The sequence below is a fragment of the Musca domestica genome, unplaced genomic scaffold (genome assembly GCF_030504385.1).
Source record: "Musca domestica strain aabys unplaced genomic scaffold, Musca_domestica.polishedcontigs.V.1.1 13, whole genome shotgun sequence".
In the NCBI taxonomy this organism is placed as follows: domain Eukaryota; kingdom Metazoa; phylum Arthropoda; class Insecta; order Diptera; family Muscidae; genus Musca; species Musca domestica.
In genome coordinates this window covers 9,070,393-9,096,789 of record NW_026712172.1, presented here as the reverse complement: position 1 = coordinate 9,096,789, position 26,397 = coordinate 9,070,393, and the positions used below count along the sequence as shown (strand labels likewise).

Genomic DNA, 26,397 nt, shown 5'->3' with positions numbered 1-26,397 from the left:
ACATGCAACTCCCCACTTAGCACAGTTTTTATATGCCATATTTCAATATGAGCATTCAGTAATTAAATGCAGATTTCAGGAAGTAACATATGAAGTACATTTCTTGTAGAAATTCAATGGCAAACAATAGCAAATAACTGCAATTTAGAAGAAGTAAGAAAAAATTGAGGGGGATAAAAACATTGCATATTTCTCAGCAATAGTTTTCATCTAAAGTCACTTTTGAAATTTATTTACCGAATAAATGAACATGATTGCTATTATCCAGTTGTGCACAGGATATGTAGATATTTGTAAATATATAAATTTCTCAACAAATATATCATAAATCTCTATAAATTTGATACTAACAAATACCAATTTACACTACCAATTATCAACTACAAAAAATAAATGTTGAAGATTAGTAGGAAAATTTGATAATAGTCAACAAAATTTCTAAACATTTATTTGATTTTTTTGGTAGTGGGTAGGTAGCGTATGATTTATGCTGCCAATCGTATGTCGTTCGAAAGAAATTTAATTTATGAGATTCTTATGAAGAAAATATTTTATGATTTAATAGAGATTGATCATTTTATTTATTGCTAGATTTTTACAAAGAAAAAATTACTTAATAGGAGTTTGAATGGGAGAGTACGAAGACAATTTGCTAACATTTTTTAATAAAAAAATAATGATGACATTATTGGATATTTCTAAGTGTTTGTTTTAATTTTTTTAAATCTACTAAAATGTGTATTTTGTAAAATTTGCATCCATGAAAATTGGCGAAGAATATGAATATATTAAGAAAAAGAAGTAAAAAAATGTAAGTTCGGCCGGGCCGAACTTTGACTACCCTCCACCATTTGAAACGAATTAGGCAATTATCAAAAAAAAAAAAATAAATAAATAAAATAAAATAAAATCCGTTAAAAATTCTGTTAAAATCTTAAAAATACCTAATGTTCCCGTATTTTATGGTCTATACGAAGACGTGGACATTACAATATTCATATGAGATTCTTAAAAAAATGGTGAATAATGTAGATAAAATCATCAAAATACCGAATATAGGGAGGAACCGTTATATAGGGGCTATACGAAGACGTGGACCGGCACGGATAGTTTTCTGTCATAGGCTGTAGTGTCCATTACGAACTACAAATACCAAACTTGAAACAATTTCGATGATAAATGTCGCAAAAATCATCAAACGACCGAATATCCAGAGGTGCGTTTATATGGGGGCTATATGAAGGCGGGGATCTGCACGAACTTCAAATACCAAATTTTAAACTTGTCCGGTGAACAATTTCGCTTAAATCACCAAAATACCGAAAATAGGTAGCTACAATGTATGGGGGCAATACCAAACCATGGTCCTACATGACTCATTTTCAATACCAAAAGTCCTCCAAACATAATACACATTTGAGTAAAATTTTATCAACTTCATTTTGTCCGGAAGCTAGTGTAATTTTCACAGCCGGATAGACGGACGGACATCCCTAAATCGACATAGAATTCTATGCTGAAGAAGAATATATATACTTTGTGGGATCTAAAATGTATATTACGAGGTGTTACATACAGAATGACAAAGTTAATATACCCTCCATAATATGGTAGAGAGTACCAAAAAATGTGAAAAATTGGCTTAAATGTCCGATATACCGAATATGGGTGCTTTGGTCGAACGGGGCCGACTTTATGATACCCTACACCACTTTGCTAATTTAGTAGAGCTCCGCATAAAAATTAAAAGTTTTTATGGGAGAATTCAATCATACACCCTATGATTATAATTATAATTTAAAGTTCAAAGGACTAAATATGCCGAAGCATTTGCATCTTTTAAATTCGGACTTGTACTGCCCATTTCGTGCACAATTAATTTTAAATCGGATAAATATATATATGGAAGCTATATCCAAATCGGAACCGATCTCCATAAAATTTCGCAAAGATATTTGCGAGCTGTATTTGATATATTTCCCTGAATATCATTGTTACGGAGTGCATATTACTGCTGTGGGTAACAAATATAACAAATCGGATGAACAGTATATATGGGAGCTATAGCTATATCTGAACCGATCTTCATCAAATTTGACATACTAGCTTCTAGACTAAATTCGGTCCTAGGTGCCAAATTCCATCCCATTTTTAAAAATATTAGAAGTTTGGTGCACAATAAATGGTAAATCGGACGAAGTTATATATGGGGGCTATATCCAAATCCGAACCGATCTCGATAAAATTTGGCACATGTATTTCTGAGCTGTATTTGATATATTTACCCAAATATTGTTGCAACAGATTGCATATTATGGCTGCGAAGGACAAAAATAACAAATCGGATGAACCATATATATGGGAGCTATAGCTTTATCTGCACCGATTTCCATCAAATTTGGCGCACTTATTTTTAGGCCTAATTTGGTTGTGTGTGCAAAATTTCATACTATTCGGGCTGATATTACACGTTTGGTGCACAATAAAAGGCAAATCGGACGAAGATATATATGGGAGCTATATCTAAATTTTGACCGATTGTCTCCAATTTCAATAGGGTTCGTCCTTGGGCCAAACAAATGATTTGTGCAAAATTTCATTTGGATATGGCAATAATTGCGAACTGTACTTTGTTTACAAAAATACATGGACAGACGGACGGACATGCATAAATCGGCTCAGAATGTGATTCTATGCAGATCATCGAAAGGAACTATGGGTCTATCTCGTTTCCTTTTGCCTTTTACAAACAAATGCACAAAGACGTAATACCCTGAAAAATGTGAAATAATTTACCAGCTCGCAGTTCAAATTTAAAACTATTATATCGGATGTGTAGGTCTAAGCCAAAAAAAGGTTATACATACATATATCAGAACACCGACTGAAGCCTTCAATTTTGTAATTTCTTATTTTATCAGTAACCACAACATATTTAATTCAGTGACAATCATATACATCCTTGTATCTATATGTTTATTTCCCCTGATTCTAATTGGCAACCCCCCAGCCAGTGCTGACGACTTGAAGAGATTTGTTTTTCATTGAAAGAATTATATTTGCTACGGTTGGAAAACTAGTTGTTTCGCACAAAAGAATCATCTGAAACAAAGTCCTTGTCAATAAATTTTCCCCACATAATTTTTCCATTATTTGCAGTTAGCATTTTGTATTGCTCTATGGCGAGGACAATTTATTTGATACGCAGATACAGTTAACTATAAGACACACCTTCTGGGCTCCCTCCGTGTATGTCTTAACTTACCTGGTGGGCCCGTGGCTAAATGTTATACCTGCCGTGCCTCAGCTATTTGTCACGCTAGACAAGATTTGTAATAAGCCTTAAGATAAATATTGAAATTATGCTATAGTGGAATACTGAAATACTCATAGAGGAGCTCCATATATGTATATGTGTTCGTGTGTGAAAATGCCATTTGCAGAGCTTAGATGTGTGTGTGTGAAATAGACATATGTTCATACTTTACATGTTGATGTTCACATAAATATTTCAGCTGTATAATTTTCTCAAAATAGGAAAGGGGACTTGAGTCAATATCTTCCGTGTGTGTGTGTGTGTGTATGAAACGCGAATTGAAATTTTTACATACACCTACATGCATACGCATTTTGAACCACATATTTATGCCACGTTAAACCAACACTGACATGTAACTATACTCATAAAAGGTCACATAGAGTCATGTCATTGTAATGAACAACAAGTGACAAAAGCTTTTGGTTAAACAAATCCTTGTCATCAACAGCACAGCGGCATAATACAAACATTCACAAATACACACTCATACATACATGCATATATGCTATTGAAACAAGTGTAACTACTACACACAGAAAACAGCAGTGTGCCAAAGCCTCATAACCCATTACTGCTGGCTATGAATGTGTGTTGGAATATTTGCTTTGTTGCAGGGTATTATTCAAAAAGGATATGTATGTGTGTGTGTGTGCTGATAGTCATATCCTGATGATAAGGATAATGAGTCGCATGTGTCGCTGAGAGCCTGTTTGTTGCACACCGGTTGTTATTGTCATCTCGTCGTCGTTGTCGTCGTCCTCGTCTCGTTACCAACTAAATCACCCAAAGATCAAATGTCTTTTAAATGATGGCAGGGATTTTTCAAACGCCACTGCAAAATCCCCACTCATTTGACGGCAGAGTACCCCCATACCCATCCCCACACACACACACACCCACACTCATCTTGTAAGGATGTATGTTGGTGCAATAAGCTAAGCCACTCTACACGAAGTAACTGTCAAATGCCGTTATCCATTCTAATTTTTGAATGACAAACAGTTTTTGGGTATTATCATCGAAGAAATCATCTTTGTCTGGCTCAAAACGCAGAGGATATTGACTTAAGTTTTAGATTATCAAGAAAAGCTAAGACAAAGACATAAAAAACATTGGAGAACAAATTTTTTATGGCAGATTTCAAAAAACAAAAAGCCAAGTAAAACTTTTATTGCTTTGCTTTAAACAAAAATACAATGGTCATAAAAAAGTCACTGTTTGAGTTTTGGTTTATTTTTTATGATTATGGCATTGACATCCCTAAAAGTATGCAAAACATTTCAAATAAGTTTTTCTCTATCCCTCTCTTCTTAGAAGCATGCATGGGAGAGGGGGAATATTTTTTTATGGCATTTCTGATAATATTTTATAATTGCATTTCAAAAAAAAAAAAAAAAAAAAAAAACACAATGAAGTTGGCTTCACAATTGTGATGATTAGACTGTCTGGCTTAAAAACAGAAAATCGGAGTTGCTCTTTTCTCTTCGAGTGAATGGAGATAATACCTTAATAATGGCAGTGGGAAAACAAAGAGAGATATAATACGAATAATAATATAATTGTAATAAACAAGTTCAAAAGAGGAGATAAAGAATATGGAAACAAAAAACCGGGCAGCAATTCAATGGCCAAGGATGTGACAATTGTAACCTCTCACTGGTTTTAATTAGACAATTTCCTGGTTCTCCGGCAAAAGAAGATTTTAAAGTTTTGAAATTTAAAGAAGCAAGAAGCTCATGAAGGCAGGAAAATAAAGCTAGCATTTTGTTGCCTTCATGAACTTCTTGTTTCTTTAATTATGCCCTCAGCCTTATGGCTACACAGGGTATATATCATTTGATACGGCCAATAGTGCCTGGTCGAAATTTCGGTTTTAGACCATAGGTCTCTTTGGACCAAATCCGTTTCAGAACATTTCGAGTCGATCTAGCGATATCCGTCCGTCTGGCTGATGCGCACGATAACTCTCGAAGGGAGTATCCGATTTGGTCCAAACTTGGTACATCGTAATATTTTTGTCAAACTTAGATCGAGTTCGGAGATGGGCAATATCTTAATATTTGAGTCAGTTCTAGGTCAGAGGTGAAAATGGAAAATATCGGGCCACCCCATAAAGTACCTCCCCCACAAATGGTCAAAATTTTGAATAATTACAACTCTCATAAAATGTGATTTAAGAGTCTGATTGTCTTCAATTTCACACATCCCTATATTTATAGTAACCCAAGGTCTGGTGTTAAGATGGAATATATCGGTCCACCCCTTCTAGTACCTCCCCCACAAATGGTCGAAATTTTCACAAAAATATATTTTTTGCACAGAAAGAGAAGCGATAATGCGATTTTGCTGCAACTTTGCGTATCCTAATATTTTAATCAGTATTAGGTCTGGTGCGAAAATGGACAATATCGGCCCACTCCTTCTGCAACCTACCCCACAAAGGGTCAAAATTTTAAATAATTACAACTCTCATAAAATGTGATGTAAGAGTCCGATTGTCTTCAATTTCACACATCCCAATATTTATATTAACCCAAGGTCTGGTGTTGAGATGGAATATATCGGTCCACTCATTCTGGTACATCCTAGTAAATGGTCGAAATTTTCAAAAAAATATATTTTGTGCACAGAAAGAGAAACTATAATGTGATTTTGCTCAAACTATGCAAATCCTAATATTTGCGTCAGTGCTAGGTCTGGTGCGAAAATGGACAATATCGGCCCACTCCTTCTGGAACCTCCCCAACATTTTTAATAATTACAACCCTCATAAAATGTGATGTAAGAGTCCGATTGTGTTCAAAATACACACACTCCACTTCTTCTAGTACCTCCCCCACACAAGGTCAAAATTTTCATTCAAAAAAAAAAAATATATATATATATATATATATATATATATATATATATATATATATTTTTCTGCACAGAAAGAAACAGTAATCCGATTTTGCTCGAAGTTTGAAAATCTTCATATTTGCGTCAGTTCTAGGTCAGGTGCAAAAATTGATAATATCGGTTCACTCCATCAAGTGCCTTCCCCACAAAGTGTAAACATTTTAAATAATTATAAGTCTTATAAAATATGTGTAAGAATCCGATTGTCTTAAAATTTCAGACAAACCCAAGATCTGGTGTTAAGATGGAATATATCGGTCCAATCCTTCTGGTACCTCTCCCACAAATGCTCGAGATTTTGACTATCCATTAAGCTCATAAAACGCGAAATTAACATCGGATTCCATTTAAATCATATTTTAATAGAACGGTCAATATAAGTCTAAGTTCTAATATAGATATAACCGTACCTCCATATGTCCGGAATTTTGATGATTTGTGTCACATTTCGCACCTGAAATGTTTCAAATTTGGAATCTGGTGTTCATCATGGATACTACATCCTATGACAGAAAATTGCTTGTACAGGTCAACGTCTTTGTATAGACCTCATATAACGGTACCTCCGGATATTCGGAATTTTAATGATTTCAGCGACATTATTAACCGGAATTGGTTGAAATTTCGTATTTATAATTCCAAATGGGTACTATATCCTATGATAGAAAATTGGATAGACAGGTTCAGGTCTTCGTATAGCCCTCATAAAACGGTACTCACTCCCTATATTCGGTAGTATTTTTCAATTTTTCATTTATTTATTTATTTATTTATTATTTTTGAAAAATTAAAAATTTCTTCCAAATGGAGTGGGAACTCATTTGTATTGGTTATCTCAATTCACATCAAAGTTCTTAGTAGTCTGCTATTGCAAATTTCTCCGCGTAATCTTTTGACAATATGGATTTCGAAAAAAGTTATGCTCTTGACGTAATTGTTCTATTTGAAATCTACCCAATAAATTGTACTGAGGAGTACCTACCCTCGGACTTGGTGACATTTGTCTTTTGCAAAAAAGTCAACTTTAATCTATGTACTGTGCCACTGTGACCACTACCCATGATTTTCAATTTTCTAATTGACCAGTTTTTTTCTTCTTAACAATTCATTGTTCTAATCACTCATGAAAATAAATTGCTTGCCATTAGAAACAAGGTGACTAAGTGGATTAGGAAAAATAAAAACAAAAAAGTTCAAATACACTTGGGGTGGATAATGTCATTGAAAGCTTTTGAAAATTAAACGCAGAAAGTATTTGTCCGACAAACACTTTTTATTAATCTATATCTATAAAAGAGGAAAATGTGTGTATGTTTGTTCGTTTGTAATTTATGAACTCGAACAGATTTCCCCCGAAAATTCCTAAGAAAACTACAACATCGCCTGAAATTAAGATAGGCTATATAAATTTTTGAAATTCCACTTGGAACTGGAGATATAGCATCAGAATCGGAGGTACCTCTCAAAACTTTATATTTTATATGCACATATCATTGAGCAATTACAGATACAGCTTCCAATTTTGGAATGGAAAATTTGAACCTAAAATCGATTTGCCAAATTATATTGTTATCGGTTCAGATTTGGATATAGCTCCCATATAGTTTCGGACGATTTCAGATATTTGATGCAAATTTTATTGAAATCGGTTGAGGTTTGAAATTCAGAATGTGTTGCGGAATTTGGTTATAATAATAAATTTGATAAATTAATTGGAAATCGGTTAAGAATTGGATATAGCTCCCATATATATTCTCGGCCGATTTCACATATTTAACGCACCAATTTTAACGAAATAGGGAAGGTGTGACGGAAGTTGGTGTAAAGGTAAAATTTTGTCAAATTTTATTTAAATCGGTTGAGGTTGGAATATGATTATATTGAGAAGTATGGAGGATACGATTATTACGGGAAATTCTCGAATTCTCCAATTGCAACAGAAATGCCACTCAACTTCAAAAGATTCCAGTTTCTTGCACACTTGGTATTTGCCATGAAATTAATAAATCCGAAGGACAAGCCCTTCGTTTATGCATGGTTATGAAGCTCACCGGGTTTAGCTAGTCCTTCATAAAAAATGCGAACATTTTTATTATATTAAACACATAGGAAGCCTAAACATATGCTTCAAAAATGCTAAAAAATCTTAGGTGGAAAATCCAAACAACAAACCAGATTGCAATTCATTGGAGGTGAGTACAACTCGAAAATATTGTGACATTACTTTGAAAATCGTGGTAATATTGCAGAAATCAGCACACCTGTCGAATTGGGTCTGTTGTAATCACGCTAGAGTCAAAACAAATGATGATAGGGAGCTAAAATTTTGCACAGATCAGTCTTTTTTCTGCAGGCAGGTCAAGTTCGAATATGGGCTATATCGGTCCACGATATCGTATATCCCCCATATAACGGTACCTCCGTTTTCGCTATTTTTATGATTTTAGCCACATTTTTCAAGGAATTGACTAAAAATTCACTCTAGAATTTATTTTATCCCCTGGAAGAGAAATGTCTATACAGGTCCAAGATATCGTATAGCCCACATACTACGGGGTCCCCCGATATTCGGTATTTTGACGATTTTAGGGACATTATTCATTGTTTCAAATTTCGTATTAAGAATTCGTAAATGGTACTACAGCCTATGACAAAATATTGCGAATGCAGGCCCACGATAGCCTTCATATAACGGTATCTTAAAATATTCGGTATTTTGATGATCAAATTACGTATTTAGAGTTCGTAATTGGAACTACAGTCTGTGACAATTAATTATGTAATTCGTAACTCAAATTATTTTATTTGTAATTCGACTGATTCCATTTGTAATTCGAATTATTTCATTTGAAATTACAAATAAAATCATTCGAATTACAAGTAGAAAAAATCGAATTACAAATGTAACTATTCGAATTTCAATTGGAATTTTGGAATTAGAATTGGAATTCTCGAATTTCAACTGAAATAATTCAAATTACAATTGGAATTTTCAAATTACAATTCGAATGATTTGAATTACAAATAGAATTTTTATGTTGTTTTATGTTTGACCTGAACTGTTTGTCGCCTTTTAGCTGCTTCGCGACAAAAGCTTCCATGTTTTGTTTCACTCCACTTAAGATGTCTACTTGTTTCGTAAGAAGCCAAAACAATTCATAAAACAAACACGTTTTTGATATACACCCACCTTGGACAATATTAAACAATGATGACGTTGGCGAAGAAAAACAAATGAAAAAAAAAAAAAAAAAAAACGGCAAAGGGAAAAGAGAAAAATCTGAAAAACTGATTAAAACCCATCAACGCCAACAACAATGTTCGAACTAAAGTGGAAACAAAAACTGTCACAAAGAAAGCGAATAAAAATGAAAACGCGACAAAGGGGAAACAAAAACAACGCTACAACAATGAATTGATGTCATTGTTGTTTTAAGTAAAGGGAAAAAAAGCAAAAAACAAAAACAAAAAATGAAATAAATTGAGGGGGGAGGGGAAACAGAACTATAACGCCATGGCAAGCCATGACATCACAACGGACTGAAACTACTGGAAAACATTGCAACAACAGCAGCAGCAGCAACACCAACTACTTCAAATCCTCAACTAACAATGCCAAGAAGTAGGTGATAAAGAGAACTTATTTTAAGGATTTTTTACTGTTGTTGGTAATAAAGAAAATGGGATACTTGCCAGATTTTTTGATTTTTAAGAGCGATGTAATAACAATGTCAACTATGATCTTTTATGTCCTTAATGAAACAAATGTTTGCTAATAAATTTTAAAATTGAGATCTGACCCGCTGGTATTTAATTGAATTGTGTTAATAGACGGAATCAACTTAAAATCGATTGTAAGTTGAAATTTGTAAATTGAGGTTGGAAATTCCAAAAGTTTAGCACATCTTAAATTTCGAAATCTCAAACTCTTTATATCTCCAATCGATTCAAGACTTCTTCATTCTAGCTCCATTTAAACTCTCGAATAAAATCCTCCCTTATCTCAGTCAATGTTCAAAATTTCAAAGTTACAGCTCTGACTGATAGTAAAATAATAATGCTAAATGAATCCTACAGCAAATTTCATGGCTATATCGATACATTGGTAACAAAGTTGTACGTTTTTAGTACTTTTCTTACCCTTAAAGTGTAAATTTTCAAAAATTTCCGCAACAAGATTTTCTGTCATTTGAAATGTTAAATGACCCTCATGGAAAATGGAAACAAAGTTGTGCCATTTTTACCCTTAAAGTGCAAACTTCCAACAATCCCAACTTTTTTTTAGCGCACTGCCTAAAGTTTCCACGTCATGTACTATTTTCGTGGTCTAGCTCTCACGAATTACTTATCAATTGTGTACCATTTTCTTTATATTTTAAGGAACGGAAAAAATCCATTGGAAAATACCTCTAACATGAAACCCTATACGAAGACCTGTCCCTCCATATGTATATGTATATTTTTTAGGCTGTAGAACCCAATAGGAACTTCAATTACGAAATTTGAAATAATTCTGGTGAATAATACAGCCAAAATCATCGAAATATCGAATATAGGGAGGTATCGATATACGGGGCTCTAAGAAGGCATGGACCTGCATACGCAATTTTTTGATACAGGTTGTAATACCCATTATGAACTTTAAATACAAAATTTTAAAATCATGAAAATACAGAATATTGGTAGGAATCGTTACATGGTTAATAATACCGCTGAAATAATCAAAATATCCAATATAGGGAGGTATCGTTATACGTTGTACGAAGGCTTGGACCAAACAATTCTCGTAAAACTGTCACTAAAATCATCAAAATAACGAATATTGGGAGGTAATGTTATCTGGCCAATATACGCAGACTTGCATATACCTGCATGGACGTTTTTAACCATTACGAATTTAAAATACGAGATTTGAAACAATTTCGATTAATAATATCGCTTAAATCATCAGAATACCGAATATAGGGGGTTTCAGTTATATGGGGCTATATGAAAACGTGGAAATACATGGCTCATTTACGAACCCAGCCTGCTTACTGGCAAAATACACATGCAGGATAAGATAAAAAAACTGCAACAAAGTCAAATGCCATTTACATTTTTTTTTTAATTTTATTGAATAAAAGCAAAATTAATTTTCATAAATTTACAATTTTTAAAAATTTTATTGAATGAAAGCAAAAAATATCGGAAATAGCATCAAAATTTAGAAAATTTAAAAAAAAAAAATTTGTTCGAATTGATCTCTTTTGGTACGAATTAGGCCTTCAAACGACCAATGAAACCGTCACACGATGCCCGAATGTTGCTCTGCGGTATTTTGGCCCATTCCCGGCGAAACGCTTGCTTGAGGTGATCGACGCCCTGGTATTTGTTAGTGCCAACCTTGCTTTTCAAAATACTCCAGACACAATAGTCCAACGGATTGGTATCCGAAGCTTTTGGTGGCCATTGTGCGCTGCAATTGAACCGAGGAACCTCATTTTGTAACCATTCATGGGTGTCGCATTGCTGAATGCGATGGTGCTGAGTCCTATTGGAATTTCCAAGTTCTGCGACCAAAATGTTTGCGTGCCGAAGGCTTGAATACACCCTCCAGAGTATTTTCGCGATAATATTCGGTATTTAGTCTGATGCTACGGTCGATTATTATGAGCGGAGAGCGATCATTGGCTGTTATGGCGGCCCACACCATCACCTTGACCGGCGCTAAAGTTCTGGTGGCCACCCGAAGGTGCACATGTTCAGCTGACCTCCTTGGCAAGTAAACACGATCATTTTGTTTGTTTACAAACTGCTGGACAACGAATGTTTTCTCATCGGAGGAAACCAAATTCGGCAGTTCACCACTTTTGGCCAAGCGAAGCAACTCTTTAGCTCTTTTGAGTCTATTTTCTTTCTGTTGTTGGTGCGGTGTAAGTTCTTGTGCTTTTTGGAATTTCAAAGGGGTTTACTCCGAGCTCATTTTTTTAATATTTGCCGAAATGAATATTGTGATATGTTTAGCTTACGAGCCATTTTTCGGCCACTGCGACGCGGGTTTCGATCAAGTCGCTTCTTTACTTTTCGAACCTTTTCTGCTGATGTTGCTGTTTTCTTCCGTCCACTTCCTTGACCTCGGGCTGCGCTACCAATATCACTGTAACGAGCGATGGTACGAGACACAAAAGATTTATTCATATTTAAATGCTGGAGTGCTCTAACTATAGCCACTTGTGGTTTTCCAGCCCAATATTAAGAAATCACACTATCACGCGTGAACTCCATCACAAATAACTTTTTTTTTTTTCTGGAAAATTCTCACCAGAATGTTTTTGTACGCTTTTAAACAATATAATGAGCTGTCACTGAAATAATTAACAGCTGTCGGTCCAGTGGCTAATAAATGACAGCAGTCTTAAGTTTGCTTCACTTTTTCATCTCACCCTGTATGTGAAATTTGAAGAGAGTTGGATGCTAATTTTAATTTCTTTGAGCGATTTGTTTTTCAAAATCTTGAAGAAATGGTCCAGGTTTGAATGAAATCGGATTTTAATTTCACATTTTATGAGCTTCATGAATATTAACAATTTTGACCCTTTGTGGGGGAGGTACCAAAGGTACATCTTCACAGCAGATCTTGTGTTAGTAAAAATAATGGGATGTGGGAAATATGAAGAGATCCGGAAGCTTATTTCGGATTTAACAATCGTTTTGCTTATTCGAAACATTGAATCTTTGTTGGGAGGTACCAGAAGGGATAGTCTGATCTCTACCATCTTCATAAGATACTTGTTGACCTTTCTTTTTACTGGATTAATACGTAGTGTGTTAACAGATGATTAGATGGATATTCTCTTTCTTTTTGGTGCATATTATATAGGAATTGAAACCCTAAAAATGCAATATTCGTTGCATAGCTTTAGGCTCGATCTTTCACAGGCAAAAGTTGCATGAGACTTTTAGATTTTTGCTTTTCAAAGATTGGTAAACCAATGACCTCAGATGTCCCAACAAACAATAAACGAGTGACGTCAAATTTCACGAACGTGGAGCCAATGTTCCGGTCCATTTCTCGAATAAAGTTGTCGTTGAAATGCTTTTTCAATAAGCCCCTCTGTCTCACCCGCCCCTTGTTTTACAAGTGGCACCATCCTGTTGAGACTACATTTCGTTTACATCCTCATCATAATTTTTGGCAATAACAATTCATTGATTATGATTCGGAATCGATTCTCATTAACGGCAACGCGTCGTCCTCCCGACAAATCGATAAATTGCATATTTCTTCGACAACAATATTTTCTTGTACGCACTCTTGGCTTGGCAGCAAAAAAAATTATATGCAGACCAAAATTTGGTAATTACGTTCTTTATGGAGGTCTCAGACCTATGCTGTTTTTTTTTTTTTTTTTTTTTTTTTGAATATTTTTAGCTAATTTTTTATATAAAAATTGAAAATAAATGATATTTCCTGAAGATGTGGTCCATATTGATAACCATTTTATATGAATTGATCAACTGAATGAATGAGGTTTTCCTGGTTTCAAATGTTTCCAAATCGTTTCTGTGATTAAAATTGATTTTAATGCCTGAATTTGTATCTGAATATAAAAACCTGAATTTCGCTATCAAATAAATAATAAAAAAAAAAAATTATAATAAAATAACTCGCAATAAACACACTTTGACAGGAAATTGACAGTTTATCAACTGTGTTTATTATAAAACATTTTTCATAGTCTACTTTCAAGCTTTGATGAACTAGAATAATGTACATGTTTAATATACCACAATATATCCGTTTGAATTCCCGTTTTTTTTTTTGCTTTATATTAAATATATAATATTTTATAATAAAAACAAAACGTGTTTTTTTCTATTCAGGGGACATTTATGCCATAATATGACACCAGAGATTAAAAAAAACTTCATGACACAGGTCGCAATAATTTATGCTCACCTTTCATAAAAAATCATGAGACTATAACAAAACAACAACACCAAACAAGGAATAAACAAAATGAAATTAATGTTAACCTCCTCCCGGGTACAACAAAGCTAGAAACATGAAAAAGGATGAAACTATAGAGAGTTTTGACTTAATTATAGTTGATACGAAAACAACAACCACAACAAAACTAAATTACAACAAAAGTGTAACTTGAGTGAAATTCTCTTTTTTTGCGAACGAAAATTGTTTTTGATGCTTTTCGTTAAAAAAAGAAGAAGAAAAAAGCAACAAATTTAATCTTCCAACATAAAAAGTGTCGGAGCAAAAATGTAACACCGAAAATTATGAAGTGCAATAAACAATAACAACAAAAACAGCGACAACAATGGTACTCATGCCATGAATTTTCATTTAATTTCACACAACGTCAACAGTGTCAGCAAAAAATGTAATTTCCAATGTTTTGAAATGGTGGGGCATCACTTGGCCGCTGCTGCTGCTGCCAGTTGCTATCATAAAATGCTGTAGCATGCTTTAGTTTGAATTTTTGGAGAGGGAGAGAGAGAGAGGGAGAGGAGAAAAACCAAACTAAAAAAAACTAGTTCAACACCCAACACAACAGAGACAGAAAAGTTCATTTAGTGCTTTTTTCAAGCCTCAAAGTATGCAACACAATTCCGTTGAGCAGAGCTCAGCAAAAAGGGATGGCAAAAAAAAAACAAGTGTCAGAAAAATGAAAAACTTTTTCATTTGTGTGTTCCATTCATAACCGCACTAAAGTAAATTTATTGCAATTTGTTGTGTGACAAAACCATACATTGATTTTTCTTTTTGTTGCTCTGTTGTTGTTGTTCGGGGTTCTCTTCATCATCATATTTTTTTATGTTTGTTGTTGCTGTTGACGTGTTTTTTATGTGTGTATCCATAAATGTTTTGTTTCGTATCTTTTTTTTTTTTGTTTGACGCTAAGCCCTCTTTGTCTGCCATTGAATGTAAGGTTAACAAAGGAGATTGAAAAATTATGGCATACTTTCAGGGTTAAAAGAATAATGAATATTTGGTATGAAAATGATTTGATGACTACGAATAATTTATGGTTTAAAGGTGTGTGTGTTTGATTTTTTTCATAATACAATGTAGAAAGTAGAGCGTATTGTTAGAAGCGGGGAAGCAAAGGATTTTTTTTTTGCAGGAATGCTGGAAACTTGAGGGAAATAATAGAAATTGATTGAATTTCTGCAATAACAATGAAGACAATTAAATTGTTAGAAAATCATATCTTTTTTGAAAGGGTAATTGTAAAATTTTGAATATAAGTGGAATACAATATGGGTGCCTAAAATACTAAAGGCTAGTTTACACACAACATTGGCATTATGTGTAAATTGATTTTTTTTACATTTATATTGGGCATTTAGTAGAGCATACCTTTAGGCTAAACTTAAACTGAGTTAGAAATTTTAACTTACAAAATCTTTTTATTATAACCTCAGCAAAATCGATAAAAGGAGTATACAGGGTGAAATGAAAAAACGGCAAAAAAAGCCAAACGCCATAATTTTTACATTTTTTAAATTTTATTAAATGAAAGCAAACAATTTCGGAAATAGCCTCAAATTTCAGAACAAGTTTAGATTTGTTCGAATTGGTCAAGGCGCGAATTATGGCCTTCCAACGGCCAATGAAACCGTCACACGCTGCTCGAATGTTGCTCTGCGGTATTTTGGCCCATTCCCGGCGAAACGCTTGCATGAGGTGATCGACCGTTGGTATTTTTCAATGCCAACCTAGTTTTCCAAAATACACCAGACACAATAGTCCAACGGATTGGTATCCGGAGAGCGAGGAACCTAATTTTGTAACCATTCTTGGGTGGCGCGTTCTCAGAGCTGTGGTGCTGAGTGCTGTTGGAATGTCCAAGGTCTGCGGCCAAAATGTTTGCGTGCCCAAGGCTTTAATACACCCTGCAGAACATTTTCGCTATAATATTCGGCTATAATATTTTTTCGCTATAATATTTTCTGTGCAGGCTTTAATACACCCTGCAAAATATTTTCGCTATAATATTCGGCATTTATTCTGATCCCACGGTCAATTTATACGAGCGGAGAGCAACCATCGGCTGTTATGGCGGCCCACACCATCACCTCACCATGGCCGGCGCTTGAGTTCTGGTGGTGCACATTTTCAGCTGACCTCTTTGTCAAGTAAATATGATCATTTTGTTTGTGTACAAACTGCTGGACAACGATTGTTTTCTCATCGGAGAAAACCAAATTCGCAGTCCATCACTCTCGGCAAAGCGAAGCAACTCCTTAGATCTTTTGAGTCCATTTTCATTCATCCACCATAGTATGGAGGGTATATAAAATTTGTCATTCCGTTTGTAACACCTCAAAATACACATTTTAGAGTATATATATTCTTGATCAGCATAAAATTCTATGTCGATTTAGCGATGTCCGTCTGTGGAAATCACTCTAGCTTTCGAACGAATTGAAGTGGATTGATAAAATTTTACTCAAATGTATTTTATGCCTCCAGGACTTTTGGTATTAAAAATCGGTCATGTAGGTTCACCTTTTGGTATAGCCCCCATATAACGGTACCTCCCGATATTCGGTATTTTAAATATTTTAGCGACATTATTCACCGGAATTGTTTCAAGTTCGGCATTTGAAATTATTAATGAATACTACAGCCTAAGACGGAAAATTGTCTGTACAGGCCCACGTCATCGTATAGCCCCCTTACAACGGTACCTCCCGATATTAGGTATTTTGATGATTTTAGCGACATTATTCACCGGAATTGTTTCAAATTTGGTATGTGATGCTCGTATTGGATGCTACAGCCTATGACAGGAGATTGTTTATGCAGGTCCACGTCTTCGTATAGCCCTCATATAACGGTACCTCCCGATATTCGGTATGTTGATGATTTTAGCGACATTATTCACCGGAATTGTTTCAAATTTGGTGTTTAAAATTCGTAATGGATGCTACAGCCTAAGACAGAAAATTGTCTGTGCAGGTCCACGTCTTCGTATAGCACCCATATAACGGTACCTCCTGATATTCTGTATTTTGATCATTCTCGCAATATTATTCACCGGAATCGTTTAAAATTTGGTATTTGATGCTCGTAATAGATGCTACAGCATATGACAGGAGATTGTCTGTGCAGATCCACGTCTATGTATAGCCCCCATATAACGGTACCTCCCGAAATTCGGTATTTTGATGAATTTATCTACATTATAACCGTTTTTTAAGTTTCGCATTTGAATATTGCAATGGCTTATAACAAAAGTTGCCTATGCAGGTCCACGTCGTCATTATATTAGGGTATAATATATATATATTAGGGTCTAATATAACAGCTACATTCGGTATTTTTAAGAATTTAACACAATTTTTAACAGATTTCATTGTTTTTGAGAGTTGCCAAATTCGTTCCAAATGGTGGAGGGTATTCAAAGTTCAGCCCGGCCGAACTTACAGCTATTTTATTTGTTGGAATTTCAATGCTCGGGGTAAGCTCATTTTTCAATATTTGCTCACGAGCCATTTTTCGGCCACTGCGACGCGGGTTTCCAAATTTCAAGTCGCTTAGTTAATTTTCGAACCATTTCTGCTGATGTTGCTGTTTTCTTCCGTCCACTTCCTTGACGACGGGCTACGCGAGACACAAAAGATTTATTCACATTTAAATGCTGGAGTGCTCTAGCGATGGCCACTTGGTTGGTTTTCCAGCCAAATATAAAGAAGTCACACTATCACGCTTGAATTCCGTCACGACTAACTTTTTCTGTGAAAAGTTTTCACGAAAATGCTTTTGTACGCTTGTAAACAATATAATGAGCTGTCACTGGAATAATATTAGCAGCTGTCGGAGGAGTGGCTTAGAAATGACAGTAGTGTGAAGTTTGTTGCGGTTGTTTCATCTCATTCTGTATTATCTGAAATTATCATTCCTTGAAAAGTTTGAGGTTAACTGCTGCGTATACATAATGCCAGACACATTATTGCACATGTATGTATGCGATTTTCGGGTCTTCAGAGCGTATACGTGTGATCAGCATACAGGGTTGACCATATTCTACGGACCTTTGGGCCCATTCCAATCGACGAGGCTTGTCCGCAGGCAACATTCTTTGCGTCAATTGAATTTTGTACTGGAACAAATGCAAATCAATGCGAATAATCCGTTGTAAAGTGGGCCGAGCCATGCCCAACTGCTGAGAACAGCGTTTTTGGGATGTTCTTGGGGACTTCTCAACACTGGCTCGTACGGCAGCGATATTCTCGGCCGATCGCCTTGGTCGATTTTTATATGGCTCTTCGAATTAGAAAGAGCCTTACCAGTTGAAAATTTTTCGTATAAACGCTTAATGATGTTCTTAGAAGGCGCACTTCTCACATTTTTTAATGTTTTAAAAGCACGTTGAGTTTTCACAATTGACTTCTTGTAAATTTCAACTATTGAGCGCTCAATTTCAACTTCAGAGCGCTCGCGTGGCGTGTATTGATTCATGGTAAAAATCTGCTTGGACTGACGCTTCAAACGTGGTATGTCATTAAGCGATGTGACATCTCTCTCAAAAGTTATGGCGTTGCCAGATGGGTCCGTCGAATATGGGCAACCCTGTATATACGTACCCTTTCCAATTATAGGTTTTCTGTATATGGTATTGTTTTGTTTTTTGAAATATTAATTAAATCCCTTGTTGTTATTATGTCAAATAATGATAATTTAGTCCCCTTTATTAAATATTACTTTTGCTGCCCATTCCATGTCACTTTCTTCCCAGAAAATATCATTTCAGATAGGCTAAGCAACATCAACTGGCTGAACAATGCTATCAAAGAAGCCATTAAAACATAATTACATTTATTCATTTACGAAATAGACAATGGATGCAAAGAAACTTTCCATGCATAGCTTAAATGAAAAGGAAATTTTCCATGCAAATGCTGATGGCGAATTTTGATTTCTAACCCCTCTACCCCAATTGCGTATTTAACAGCAACAATATGGACAATCAGTTGTTCATTATAATTATGATTTTTATTATTGGAACAATAAAACGACACGAGAACAAATATCAAAGCAGCGAACTATCTAAGAATTTCAAAGAAAGCAAAAAGGATATAAAGCAAATCAACCATAAAACGGTTTGATGTGATGCCATTATTGTGTGTGTATGTATGTGTGTTGATATCAGTTATTCTATAGAGGGAGGTAGACACAAAGACAAGGTTCTTTGTTTTTGCCATTGTGTGGAAGTAAAAACAAACGTTTTTTTTTCGAAAGAAATTAAAGCCATACTTTTATGTTTTCCTCTTTTGTTTGTTTGGTTTTTGCGAATAACCTATTAGCCAACCACCCGATTTTATGTTGTCGCGTATGGCCAATAAATTTGTTTTATGAAATTATTAATACAAGCTTGTAAGACGTGGCCATCATAAAAGTTGTATTGATGTGAAATTATTTATATGTTTTTATCTGGAAATATTTTTTGTTGTTGCCAAGGAAAAATTTTGTGCTTTAATTTGTTGCAGCCTAAATGTATGCAATTACTTTTCATATTGATGGCGTATACTTTTGTTAACAGCCAAAAAAACAGGCTCACATAAAAAATTCATGCTGTCCATTGAAATATAGTTCTAAATGAAAAATTCCAATCTCATATGGGCTGAATTTACTCATGCTGTTTGCTTCCAATTTAAGAAACTTATAGGGTTTTGCACATTTTAGAATGTTAACTAAATCCTGATATGGTCGAAGTTGGAAAATTGCGCAAACTATTGGAGTTTTTTATACCCATGTCTAGTGTATAATTCGGTAGTCAGTCAATTAATTGTAGCAGTAAATTGAAATAATTGCCTAAAACGTTAATATAGGCAGAAATGCACAAATAAAATGTCTGAATTTCAAATAAAATAAAAATAAATTCAATATAAAAATCTGAAAATATTAATTTAAATTAATTTTATTTCCTTTGAAATTCAGATATTCCATTTGAAATTTTATTTTTCCGGTACTTGACAATTATTATTATTTATTTATTTAATTTTATATGGAGGTCCAGTTATAGGGGGGCTATATTAAAAAGTGAACCGATATGGCTCATTTGTATACCCTCAGCCACATGGCTAGAGAGGGTATATATAATTTGATCCGGCCAAAACGTGCCTCATCGAAATAGCGGTTTTAGACCCCAGGTCTTTTTGGACCAAATCTATTTCAGGACATTTTTAGACGATCTAGCGATGTCCGTCCGTTCGTCCGTCCGTACATCTGTATGTCTGTTTGGTGCGAACTCTAACTCTTGAAAGAAGTATCTGATAGCGGTTCACTCCTTCTGGGACCTTACTCACAAAGGGTTAAAATTTTGAATAACCATGAAACTCATACAACACGAAATTAACATCCGATTCCATTCAGACTTGGTAGATCTCAATATTTCCATAAACACAAGACCTGTCATAAATATGGTAGAGTTTTAAACCATTTCTTCTCGTACCTCCCCCACATAGAGTTCAAGGTTTTGAAAAACAAGACGCCCAAAGAAAGCGAAACTCTTATCAAATTTCACACCTACAAACATTTTAACTGAACAAGATCTGTCTATGGTACCTCATCCACAAAGTGTTACAATTTTCAACATTTGTATCTGTTATAACTTGCGAAACAAGCCAGCGATTATTTACACTATGCTATGTCGAAATATTTCTCACAACCAGAAACCTGATATGTTCCATTTTCTTGTAATACCATATAAATGGAATACTTCCGTCGACTATATCTGGTAACTCACGCAGAATTTAACATTTTCTAAAAATTATCACATATCTCATACAAGGTGAAGGAAGTAAATAATATAGTCTAAACTTGCTACGTCGCAATATTTATACCATATTTATTTAGGTCCGACACGAAATCGACAATATTTGCCCATTTCTACATAACCTACTCCATAGAAGGTCAACAATTAGAATAATCATAACAGAAGCCAAAATATAATTAAATAATCGAACATTGGCGGGGGGTATACATCTGTCGTCAAAACCGACTGCTAGTTTTTAACTTGTTCAATACTAAACATTTTTTAAATAACTTTTATCAACCTGTTTCATTTTGTTCGGAACCTACAGCGATTTCCGAAGATGGAGAGACAGACGGACGGATCAAGAATATATATATATGTGCTCTAAAATGCTTATTTCGAAGAGTTACAAACAAAATTACAAACCTTATATACCCTCCAAACTATATATTGAGGAGAGTATACATTCTGTATAAGATTAAAGTGTATAAAGTGGTGAAATATACAGAAGAATCTCAAAAATGTTTATTGTTGCATACTTTTCGGCTCCTACAAATTGGTAAACAGCTCACAGTAACTTTCTGCTGATTTAGTAACAATTCTTGGTCTCTTAGTAAAAAATATTGTGTTTTATTTTGTCACCTTCCGCGTAACCTCTCTTTTCTCTTTTCCCCCACAGAAATTCACCAAGTTATGAAGCATTTGTGAGAAAACTTTGTTATCCTGCGAAAGGTAGTGTTACTCTAACATTTGCTCTACCTCAGCTCCACAAATGGTGTCTTATCTGCACACACTTGAAACAATAAAACACAATGAACAATACATAACATTTATTTGTTGTTTTCTCCTGTGGTTAGCTGTTGTTATTCAGCGTTGACAGTGATGGAGATACAACACTGCATCAGTACACATACAACTACTATCTGCTTTCAAGTTAGCAAAACTTGTTGTTATAATAGCCTTAAATCTCTTTCTCCAGATTTTGTCTCTTACTTACATTTCTATTTCTGTTCTGTTTTTTTTTTTACTTCTCAAAAGAGACACACATAGAGAGAAAGGACTAATGATGGCTGTGAAAAAATCTCCAAGGGAATCTAAAATATATACACACTACTTTCTGTAACAATATATGTGTGTGCGTATGTGCTCGTGTGTTTCTGTGTAATTGAGTTTGTGTGTGTCCCAAACACACATACGGGTGCATGTATGTGTGTTCATATATGCTTGTTTATAAACACAAAAAGTTACATTTAAAAAGTTTATTATATGCTTGTTAGACTTTAGATTGTAATTCTTATTGTTTTTTTTTTTTTTTTTGTTCGTTCTACTTTTAGTCATAGCTAGCTACCTACCTACCTACGTAGCTATTCACCTAGCTATGGAGGAACTTTTAGGTACTTAAAACAGCCTACACATCACTTTCATATGCATATACACACACATGTCTAAGCAGTGCTACATCTTACTTGCAGCTTTTTTGTTGGATTTTTTTTTTTTTTTTCGTTTTCCAAAGTACAGTAAGGCCAGGCTTTGTTTTTGGAAAATATTATTATTTTGTTTTCTGTTTTCTTCTTCATCGTCTTATTTGCTCTGATTTTAGGAGAAATATTAATCAAATTTAAATTTAACGTACAACACTTCTGTGTGTGTATGTTTGTGTCTAAGGGTGGGAGGGACGAACGGGTGGTCCTTTCTTCCAACATTCCCATAACGCACTCCACACGTATGAGTAATGCTGATTTAATTAATATTACGTATACGCGACCGTGGATTGCCTGATGCCTTGGTTTAGTTTTTGTTCGTTTCAGTTGATGGCAGCTCATCTCATCTCATTAGAATACTAGAAATGTTGTTTTGAGAGTTTTAATTTTAGCCTACAATTGTTACAAGGTTCTTTTTATGCATTCGCTTGATGGCTTGCTTGAATTATACAAAATGAGGAAAAGACCCCCTCCCATCAAGTTGATGCTATGAAGGATATATATTAATATACATATTTATGTATATGAGAAAAAAGTGGATCTTAAACTCATTATGACATGTTTCTAAAATAGCTGAAATATTTTTGGTATTTTCAAAGTCTTGCCGAGAAAAGGAGCAGGAGAATTTTTGAGTAACGTCAAATTAAGGCACGGTAAGCTTCAACGATATGGTATGGTAACAAGTAAAAAAGACATAATATCATGGGCTAAAAAATTTCCATTTTTTTAAGTAATGGAACGATACAATTAAAGATTTAAATCTAATTTCTGAGGGGAAAATTAAAAAGAAAGAAAATCATGTCGAATTTTTAATATCCTCCACCAGATGAAAAATGACACTTTTGAACAGTTCCGAGATTCAGTAGATATTACATTGCATCTATAAAAAAATCCCTTTAAAACGTTGGATAAAATTAGCAACTAATCACTAACCGGGGCATACATAGAAAGTTGTCTACCAAAGGGGTTGACAGCCATTACAAACTTCAAATAATAAATTTCAAGCAATTCTGCTGAAAAATGGGGATAAATAATAAATACAAATTCCATTATATGGAGTTTATACTCTAAATACAAACTTTGATAATTTTTTTTATAATTACGAGGAAAGGTTCCGTTATATGGGTTCAATGTAAAAAGGTTAACAATTTTTAGAAACTACAGATATCAATTTTGACAAAATTGCTTCAAAAAATTTGTCTAGATTCATCTAAAAAGGGAATATTGAAAAGTACTGATACATGGGGTCAATACCAAAATGTGAATCTATATGGTCAATTTACGGCAAATTCGATCACAAATATGACCAAAGCCCCATATTTCGCGATAATATTCGGCATTTATTCTGATGCCACGGTCGATTAATACGAGCATTGAGCGACCATTGACTGTTATGGCGGCCCACACCATCACCATTGTCGGCGCTTGAGTTCTGGTGGCCAACCGAAGGTGTACATTTTCAGCTAACCTCTTTGGCAAGTAAACACGATCATTTTTGTTGTTTACAACAAACGAATGTTTTCTCATCTGAGAACACCAAATGCGGCAGTTAACCACTTTCGGCCAAGCGAAACAATTCCCTAGCTCTTTTGAATCTATTTTCCTTCTGTTACGGTGTAAGTTCTTTCATTTTTTGGAATTTCAATGGCTTACCCCGCGCTCATTTTTCAATATTTGCCGAATGGAATATTGCGATATGTTCAGCTCACGAGCCAATTTTCGGCCACTGCGACGCGGGTTTCGATCCAGTCACTTCTTTACATTTCGAACCATTTCTGCTGATTTTGCTGTTTTCTTCCGTCCACTTCCTTGACGTCGGGCTACGCTGCCAGCATAACGATAACGAGCGATGGTATGAGACACAAAAGATTTATTCACATTTTATTGCTGGAGTGCTCTTACGATAGCCAAATACAAAGAAATCACACTATCTCGCTTGAATTCCATCACGAATAACTCTTTTTCCAGAAAATTCTCACCAAAACGCTTTTTTACGCTTGTAAACAATATAATGAGCTGTCATTGGAATAATTTTAACAGCTGTCGGACGAGTGGCTTAGAAATGACAGCAGTCTGAAATTGGTTGCAGTTTTTTCATAGTTGTTCCAGAATACTCTAAGCTTTTTTAGTCCCAACCTATTGTAAAACCTTCGAACTACTTTGTTCTTATTACGAAACTCCCCTTTCATCCAGGGTTTCATGAGGGCAAATTTCATCTCTCGAAATGAACAAATTTCTTCGCATGGATGTCATTAGGCTGTTGAATTTATTGTCTTTGTCTCTCCTGTCCAGGTAATTGTCATTGCCCTCCCTAAAACTTGCTTTTATTAATATTCTATAGACTCTCCAATTAGCCTTGAATTTACTACGGAAAATTATGGGCATTGGACGGTTATTATTTCCATCATTATATTCAACATTCTCTTTGGAACACCCTATTACTTCTCATACTTTTCTGCCCTCCATTTTCTCTAAAATTCAACATTTCAATAATTCCCCAACCAAATCGCCATGGTAGCCTTTTGAAATTGTTATAAGCTGTAAATCTGCAAGTATTAGAGTAGCAAGTTCTCAGCATTCGTAATATTTAAATTTTTAATGCCAACGACTTTGTTAGTTAAGCTGGAAGATGGGACAAGAGAGCCTGGGAAGCGGGAGAGATATGGGGAGAGAGGGAAAATAACATAAAATGCAACATTTAAATCCCTTATGTAATATGCATCAAGAAGAAGAACGAAAAAAAAAATAAATCTGAATCGTGATAATCACTGCGAGCAGAGTAACAAATCGCAAAGCTTCCAAAAGCGAATACTACAAAGGAAGAAAACAAAAGAGACGTATTCGCAGTGGCCAATGGTCAGTTGGGTGATTATGTTAACGACATTTGTGGCAATGATAATGAAGTTGATCATTGGGATTATGATGTAAATGTTGATGATGATAACTTTGATGTCAAATGTGGCAGGGTTTTCTTTTAATCTGTGGATTTTGAATCCACTCTCCCTGTCACTCTCTCTCTCTCATTCTCTTATGCTGTTACTTGGGCAACCACAAAAAAATGTTAGCTACTTTGAGATTCTCAACTGCCAACGACAATAATTTTCCATATTTATTTAATATTCCATTTCATGATTTTCTTCTTCTTTTTCTTCCTTCCCACTTCTAGGCTGCTTCACCACGCTGGGAACCACAAATTGCAGTACTTTGTGAAGCCGGTCAAGTCTATCAACCGCAATACCTATCCGAGGAGGGACGTTGGGTAACAGATTTGAATAAGAAATCAACGGGTGCAACTTGTCTGCGTGATAAACTCGATTTGCTGGATTATTGTAAAAAGGTAAGCCGTTTGAAAAAATAAGAAATCGCAAAAAAATATATATTCTCCACGCTCTCATAAAAATATAGCATTTTTCTCCAAGTCATGCACACACATACACACTCACCACTTTAAGTACTTTGAAATCCTCTTTTTTCCACATGAATGGTTAAAAGATTAAGTTTGGCAGGGCAATAGGTGTAGAACATTATGGGATTATGGCATCTCATTAAAGGAGTTAAAGGAGGATGCTAAGAAGAAGAAGGCCACGTTGTATAAACTTCCATACATGTGTGTGTGTGTGTGTTTGTATGTGTGTTTATGGATATCGTAGACCACAAATTACTTTATGACTTTTGCAAAAAAAAAGAATAAGATGAAGAAGATGATGCCAAGAAGGAGCATGGTGACGTAGAAGAAGAACATGGCATAACCACAAAAACCAACCAACCAACAATTTTGTGTAAATAGCGGAAAATGTATCTTTAAAAGTTTATCCTGAATACACAATCACAATACAAATATAACACCGTATATGCGAAAACATTTATACACATGCATACCGAAATTTACACACAAATACAAGTAAATAGAAGACCTTGGCAGAATAGGGTGGAT

The 26,397-nt window shown here is 34.8% G+C and overlaps 1 protein-coding gene across 12 annotated transcripts in view; it reads left to right on the top strand.

Moving 5' to 3' along the window:
- Positions 1 to 26,397, top strand: part of LOC101892137 (amyloid-beta-like protein) — a 331,812-nt gene that overhangs the window by 179,814 nt on the left and 125,601 nt on the right. For all 12 annotated transcript variants that reach the window (XM_020039921.2, XM_020039924.2, XM_020039926.2 and 9 more), the window contains exon 2: positions 25,630 to 25,800. In XM_020039921.2, coding sequence (XP_019895480.1) covers positions 25,630 to 25,800 — 171 coding nt within the window. The remainder of the gene's footprint in view (positions 1 to 25,629; positions 25,801 to 26,397) is intronic.